At 43.7% G+C, this 8,145-nt stretch overlaps 1 protein-coding gene across 1 annotated transcript in view; it reads right to left on the bottom strand.

The window, feature by feature from the left end:
* The window catches only part of SOX21 (SRY-box transcription factor 21), a 3,207-nt gene extending 221 nt beyond the window's left edge, over nt 1–2,986 (bottom strand). Inside the window, exon 1 of the mRNA XM_083168792.1 lies at nt 1–2,986. This exon is cut by the window's left edge and continues 221 nt beyond it. Coding sequence (XP_083024918.1) covers nt 1,672–2,487 — 816 coding nt within the window. The 5' untranslated portion in view covers nt 2,488–2,986 and the 3' untranslated portion in view covers nt 1–1,671.
* Nucleotides 2,987–8,145: the final 5,159 nt, after the last annotated feature.

Genomic DNA, 8,145 nt, shown 5'->3' with positions numbered 1-8,145 from the left:
TCTGTTCTGCTAAATCATGAATGCCCTTTTTTTTTAAGATAATACAACGACTTGTTTTTTATCTTCTTTCCTATTCACGATTAAAATGTGATAAATCAGGTTTTTGGCTCCGGATAACAATGACTTGATTTAGATTTCCTGGTAAATCCATTCAAGAGGCAAACAAAGACAGCCTTTGGGGGATAAGTTACACTTCACCTGGACTAAGCACGTAAGGGCAATTCAGATAAAAATCTTGTTAGTATACTCAACAAGAAATAGAAGATTTTCCCCCTTTTTAGCTATAATGGGTTTTATTTCAGGTCTTTTGTACGGTGCTGAACAGAGTACTATGAATCCCACTATACAGAGCTTGTCATCCAATAGTAAACCAGTTCTTGACACACACACACACACACACACACACACACACACACACACACACACACAAAACAACACATATAAATCAAATTGTTAAAACCAAGATTTTTTTCTTTACTTTGTATTACAGAAAGCCAAAATAAAAACTGAAAAGTACATGTTAGCCAGCTCCATTCACAAATATTAGTCAAAATATACACATTACAAAAAATAAACCAAGAATTTAACAGTGACTGGGTGGGACTTGATCTAAATGCTATTATTATTATAATAATTATTATTATTATCAGCAGCAGCTGTGACAGAGATGAACCTTCTGTGGGGAAATATAGCATGAGTTTGCAAATGCTCATGAGGAATCCAAGTTTTGCCAATAACAGTCCCTTACGGTCCAAACAGTTAATATTCTTCTAAACAATAAATATACAATTTATAGACAAAGCGTCTGGTATAGCTTGAAACGAATTTGCAATCAGTAACACGTCATATATTTTGTTTCTTTCTGTATCTAGAACTTACTTAAACTTAGGATAATAAGTGAGCAGCAAGTTTTTTTTTTTTTTTAAAGACCTATTATCTTCAATGTACACATTTACAATCACATACTCGACCCTGCTATACTTTCTGTGCATGAGAGTTATCAGCCATTATCTAATACATTACATTTCCTGGGGGGCTATGGAAAGATCAGACCAGTATTAGTAGCAGGTGGTAGACAAATAGTTCTAGTACAACTGATGTGTGACCATGTTTGATCAGACAGCACAAGGGCACAATGTAACGGTGCACAATTGTATGGGGATGGGTCGGTAGGATGGATGGGGAGGATACAGGTTTACCAGATCCCAGGTCCATCAAGAAGAGCTTTCAGTGTCCATCTTGTGCCTGCAGGATAGAGAAGTCAGCATGTCCATGTCCTCCTGACAGGTATCATCCATCTCAGAAGTGCAGAGAGAGAGGCAAAAGGTGATTTTGTGAAATGTCTGTAGTGTGTTGGGTGACCATGGGCACAGATTCAGTAGCAGAGGGACCAGCATAGCACATGAGATGACTACAAGTCCCTCCATGCACAGTGATCTCTACAGGGGCTGACCTGTATGACCTGTGCCTGTGACAGCCGGGTTGCCACCACAATGAGTCCATATTTTAAGTGTTTTCACAGCATAAGAAGACAGAATAGCCAGTGATGGTGCATGGCAGCTAGTTATTCTGCATGGTGGGCTCCCTGCCCCAGGGTTGAGTCCATGTGTCCCACATAAAGTGACACCTGGGTGGTGCACTGATACTGCCCTTACCAGGGCAGCCATTTTGTCATAAAGCTGCTGCATAAGCTGTCGTGGGGTAAGGGTCCAACTGAGGTTTGCCCATGCCCGGGAACAGGATGTAGGCTAGAGGGGGTTGTAGTCCTGGGCTGGGCCACCCAGTGCAGTTACATGGGATCATATAGCCAGGGTTCCCGGGAGAGGGGTGAGTGTGAGTGTGACCTCCACTGGCAGCAGCGGCTGCTGCAGCTGCAGCAGCCACCCCAGGGAAGCCACCACCACTGGAGGGTGGGTATCCCAGAGAAGAAGCATAGGACAGACCGGAAGAGCTGGAAGTGATCTCTGCCATTTTTGAGCTCAGGTCAAACAGGGAGTAGGGGCTGTTGGCGCCGCCGGCTGCCGCCGCTGCGGCCGCCGCAGCAGCCGCCGCAGACTGGGGGAAGAAGACCCTGGCGGCGGCCGCAGCGGCGGCGGCAGCAGCTTTCTCCGGGTTGGAGAGTAAGGAGTCAGTGAGCATCCCTGCCCCGTGCAGCCCAGAGGCTTTCAGCCCCTCATGGTCCCCGGCCAGGCTGTAGGGCATGGGGAAGGCGAACTTGTCCTTCTTCAGCAGGGTCTTGGGCTTCCTGCGGGGCCGGTACTTGTAGTCCGGGTGCTCCTTCATGTGCATGGCCCGCAGCCGCTTGGCCTCGTCTATGAAGGGTCTCTTCTCCGTCTCCGTCAGCAGCTTCCACTCTGCCCCCAGCCGCTTGCTGATCTCCGAGTTGTGCATCTTGGGGTTCTCCTGGGCCATCTTCCTCCTCTGCGCCCTGGACCACACCATGAAGGCGTTCATGGGTCTCTTCACATGGTCCACCGGCTTAGCCATGTCCCCCGCGCTGTGTCCCGCACGTCGCCCACACTTGGCACGCTGGCAGGGCTGTGGCGGATCAGGGGCTCATCCTAGGCGCCCTGGCACTGGTGTGAGGGTGGCACTGGCCGTGTCTCTGTAAGGAAAGTTAGTGTCCCGGCCGGGCAGTGCGGCAGCTCCTGCTGGCAGTCTAGGTGCGGGCTCCGGCGCCTGATCCCCTCTCTCTCTCTCTATACGCTCCAAGAGGTCAGTGCCCAGCGCAGCTTCGGGACGTCTCAGCCTGCTGCCTGCCACAAGCTCTCCCAGTAACCCGCCCGGATAGCATGCTCGGCGGCTGCGGGGTGCGGACTGTGCTGCCTGCCCGGAGTGAGCGGGGATCGGATCTCAGCACCAGGTGCAGCACGCAGGAGTTGGCCAAGTTTCTTCCCTCTCTTCTCCACTCCCCCTGTCTGTGAGTGAGGGAAGGCGAGGATGGTAACTGACACTGGGCGGGGGGGAGGTGGGTGTGTGGCTGGGGCTGCAGGGGGGTGTGTGGCTGGGGCTGCTGCTGCTGGGGAATGTGTGGCTGGGGCTGCGGGTGGGAGGGGCGGCGGGGAGCTCTCTCTCTATCTCCTGCAGCGTGTGCTCTGTGCTGCGACCCCTGCACCTTGCAGTGACCACCTGCTGCTGGCTCACCTGCTGTGCGGCCACTCTGTACCCAGGGGCACCTGCTTGCATACACTGTAGCACAGGGCAGCGCTACAGGGGGTCGGGAAGGGTGCTGGGCACAGTAACACAATGATCACAACCCAATCATCAAATACTTGTGCAGGAGACATTACTTTTATTTTCAATCGAACAATCATATATATATATATATATATATATATATATATATATATATATATATATATCTATATCTATATCTATATCTATATCTATATCTATATATGTATATCTATATATATATATATATATATATATATATATATATATATGTATATAGATATAGATATATATATATATATATATATAGATATATATATATATAATCCGTCCACAGCAGCTGCACTATGCCATGTACGAAGTGTGGCTCTCTGACTTGTGTCCTGGTGGCAGTGCCCACCGTACAGTCTCTGCTATCTGCTAGTAGTTATACACTATGGCACAGCAGCCCACAAGTAAAACTTTTGTGTGCTCCCATAAAGCCAGGCGCAGGGGATCGCACTGTTCCACCTTTCCTGGGTTAGTAGTGGGGCTGTTACATGACTTGTACAGATGCATGTAACTTGTCTGGGCAGCAATGTGTGTGATGTATCTGATGCCCCAGAGGGACTCATCACTCATACACCCAATAGGTAACATATGAAGTGTGGGCTGATGTTGAGCAGTGATCACTTTATAGAGCTGTGTGATGGTGTGATTGTGTGATTGTGATGATTTGCACGCTGGGGGCCTGGAACGTCCGATTGTGCTGATTAATACACAAGTTAAACACCTTCTGTTAACGTGGGAATGTTTTTGTCTTAAGCCCGTGTTTACACTTCCCTGCGATGCTTATCTGGCCGGCTATTAGTACCTACACATTGTTCCCTTCTGTATGTTTAAGTCTTGAAAGCAGAAATCTGTCACAAGTGTAGAAGTAACAAATGAAGCTGACAATCAGGCCAGACGAGCTCGCCCTGTTCTCGGCTGTCAGTGTGCAGCAGCAATGGTATGTGTGGGTGCAGTAAGCATGTCACTGCTGAGCTGCATGCCAATGACTACAGGTGGCCAGCAGCACCCACCCATTCTCCAACTCACAGACCCCCTAGGTCCCACCCCACCCAAACTCTCACTGGTGACGTTGGGGATTGGGTGAATGCCCTGATATGATTCTTATACACCAGATCTGTACCATTTATCTGCTCATGCTGGCTTGTTTAGTGCTTAGAAAATAATAGTGTCACTGATAAAAACTATTCTATGCAAAATATTACGTATAAAAATCTGCGAGTCACCCCTACACCAGTGATATCATATGCAGGACATGCTTAGTCCAGTGTGTGATGGTTTCTCTGTACTCACAGGTGATACATGCTGTATACAGCAGCCACCCGGGAACATGTGCACTGCATACACACACGACTTGTTATTGCAGCTTCTCCCGAATAAGCATCACACAATCATCTCCTTATATACATCGATATGTAACGATTACTTACCGCAAATAACGCAACGGTCACTATTATTCATATAGCAAAAACAGTTCTAAGGGCTTTCATATGAGCTGATGTACTAAGGAAATAACTCCGCAATGGGCATTAAGCATCTGGTCAGTGCAAGATTAGAGCAAAATCGCAATTGAATATATTCAGGCTTCTTTATAAGGGTACCACAGGTGTCATCTTACACGGGACCACAGAGGAAGACTAAACCGGACCTATGGACGTTTGCTTTAGATATCCTCATTAATATTACAGATAGATAGATAGATACTTTTTATTCTTTAAAAATACATGTGTTTAAAGCTGTAAATTTGAACATCTTTTGCATATTACAGAATCTCTCTCTCTCTCTCTCTCTCTCTCTCTCTCTCTCTCTCGTTCATGCAGCTCTTCATTCTGTGTATGAGTATTACTGTATTGATTAACAAATAGTCCTTAATTTTGATAAATGGAACATGAGAGCAGCGTCATTAAGGTTACACTGAGTAATGCTGTCTCCGGTACCCACGCAGGCAGTAGGCTGGTCAAGTAGAAGACTACTGTCCTGTAGTAGCAGAGGAGATGCGTGAAACATTCACATTAGCGAGCACAGATTATCTCTGTAACCAATATGAATATTGTATATATAATTCTGCAGAAGTTACATTAGCTCAGATACCAAGTATTCCTCACAAACAGGTTTCTGTCCCCCCTTCTTATTGCATGTGACTCCCCTTTTGTCTTCAGTTTCCTTTGCAGTTTGTAAATCGCAACACTTAGCCTTTTCTAAACGAATTCTAATAACCAAGTCATAGTATTTCTGTGAGTAGCCTTGTACCACAGCTGGATAAAAGCATGGCATCTGATCTACTTCTAACAGGGTGGCTGTCAGTTCAAGTACAGGTTGGGAAACGTAGAGATAGCTAGATCTAATTCTGACACTGAGACCAATATGATATTGCATGTATAAACTATATATAATAACATAATATACACATGCTCACATACTTATGCAAATACATATGTACTTATTTCATGTACACATATACTGTGTCTAGGAGGGTGAAAATCTACCAACAAAATAAGACAAATAAATTATTTATTACTGATGTCATATTATGTCATATTATATTCCTGTTCATATTATTAGAATCATATCATTTTGAACAGATGACATCTGTGTGTGTTGATATTTTTTTTACAAACTACAAAATATTTAATTACAAACACGCCAGTTGTAATGGTATTTTGCACATTAGTCTTGTCACCATTTTACTTATGTGGTTCCTACATGGTTTCAGTTTCATCACTTCCCCAGAGGTTCTACTGACTCCAGTACTGTTCTTACCATATTTAAAAAAAAAAACTGTTTTGGAAATAGGGCCATGTTTAGTGTTTCCAATACAGGACAACATATCAGGATAAATCCTTGGTTCTCAAACTGTGTGCCATGGCATCCTGGGGATAAATCATTGGTCCTCAAACTGTGTGCCATGACATCATGGGGGGATAAACCATTGGTCCTCAAACTGTGTGCTATAGCATCCTGGGGATAAATCATTGGTCCACAAACTGTGTGCCATGGCATCCTGGGGGATAAATCATTGGTCCACAAACTGTGTGCCATGGCATCCTGGGGGATAAATCATTGGTCCTCAAACTGTGTGCCATAGCATCCTGGGGGATAAATCATTGGTCCACAAACTGTGTGCCATAGCATCCTGGGGGATAAATCATTGGTCCACAAACTGTGTGCCATGGCATCCTGTGGGATAAATCATTGGTTCTCAAACTGTGTGCTGTGGCACCATGGGGCACCATGACATTTGCACGGGTGCCCTAGGTTGGTGGTCCAGGACCAACCCAAACTATTTATGGTCAATGTTATAGGGAAAATCAGCGCTTGTGGCTTCCAATTATAATAAATATATATAGATAGATAGATAGATAAATAGATATATGTCCAGAAAAAGCTGGCACTGACAAATCAATCTAACATCAACTGCTCCGGTGCCCTCTGTCCCCCAATCCAGGGGAGAAATATAAATCAGCAGGGAAATTCAGCGCTCAGGAAACTGTATTCATTATTTGTAGCAAAAACAATAGAGATGACTCTGTAAGTCTAGTTCTATCAACGTTTCGGGCTCTTATGCCCTTTATCAAGATATAAAATAAAAGTACACATATTTGATAACCAGGTAATTTGGAGGACTAAACGTTTTGGATATTGATCTGGGATTGCAGTATTTGCATAGAGGTTATGGACAAAAATAAAGCATACTGATGGAGCTGCTGGTGAATGCCGTGCGTCTCAGACATGCCCACGCCCCATTCTCGGCAATGGACGCACTCGCACGTTCACGTCTGCCAGCGTGCCAGCCGCCAGATACAAGTGGATGGCGCGCCAGCAATAAAAATGGCTCCATCTGTACACGTACTGTAAGTAAATTATGCATATTGCGATTATGTATTATTTCTTTATTACCAGTTATTTATATAGCGCACACATATTCCACAGCGCTTTACAGGGTATATTTGAACATTCACATCAGTCCCTGCCCCAGTGGAGCTTACAATCTATGTTCCCTACCACATGTACACGCACACACAGACATTCTAGGGTTACATTTGTTGAGAGCCCAATAACCTACCAGTATATTTTTGGATTGTGGGAGGAAACCGGAGTAACCTGAGGAAACCCAAGCACAGGGAGAATATACAAACTCAACATTGAAATGCTCATGTATTATGCAGGCACTAGTTTCACATGCTCATATATATATATATATATATATATATATATATATATATATATATATATATATACACACACACACACACACACACACACACACACATATACATATATATATATATATATATATATATATATATATATAACCATAAGATTGTTGTGTTTCTTGTGTAGACATTATTAGTGACTATAGCAAATGTTAGTTACAATATGGAAATTGATTTATGATTTACTTGCAAACCACTTTCAGAATATATCTTTTTGGGTAAAATACATATTAATCTAATTTTAATGTAACACTTATGTTTTGTAAATATGACTTTTGTATTGGACTTATATATTTCATTCATTGCATGGCAATTCCTCTGTAAGTCATTGGAAGATGAGAAAGCCATGACTTGCATCCTTAGAAACAAAAATGAGTAGATACAAAACATTGTATGAGGTTTTTACACACTAATCAGGTAGCAATTTACAGAGAATTACAGCAGTAGAAGAATGGAGGTAACAGTCTGATAGCAATCTTCAGCTAATCATTGTACCTGGCTGAGGAGGTGACTCACCGGCTCAAAAGACTTATCAACCAAAGTATTTATAGATCAACAGTATGTTTTTATTGCTTTGTTTGTGCTCTAAAAGCGTTTCCATATGCTAACTTGGTAGCTGACATTTTTCTTTGTGCTGCCATCAGCCAATTCACATCACATTCAGCTGTCAAAAGTTGCCAGACAATAATGCCATAACCTTAATACAAAG

Source organism: Crinia signifera, chromosome 2 (assembly GCF_055691185.1).
Source record: "Crinia signifera chromosome 2, ASM5569118v1, whole genome shotgun sequence".
In the NCBI taxonomy this organism is placed as follows: domain Eukaryota; kingdom Metazoa; phylum Chordata; class Amphibia; order Anura; family Myobatrachidae; genus Crinia; species Crinia signifera.
The sequence above is the reverse complement of the archived record's forward strand: the minus strand, read 5'-3'. Positions and strand labels throughout refer to the sequence as shown.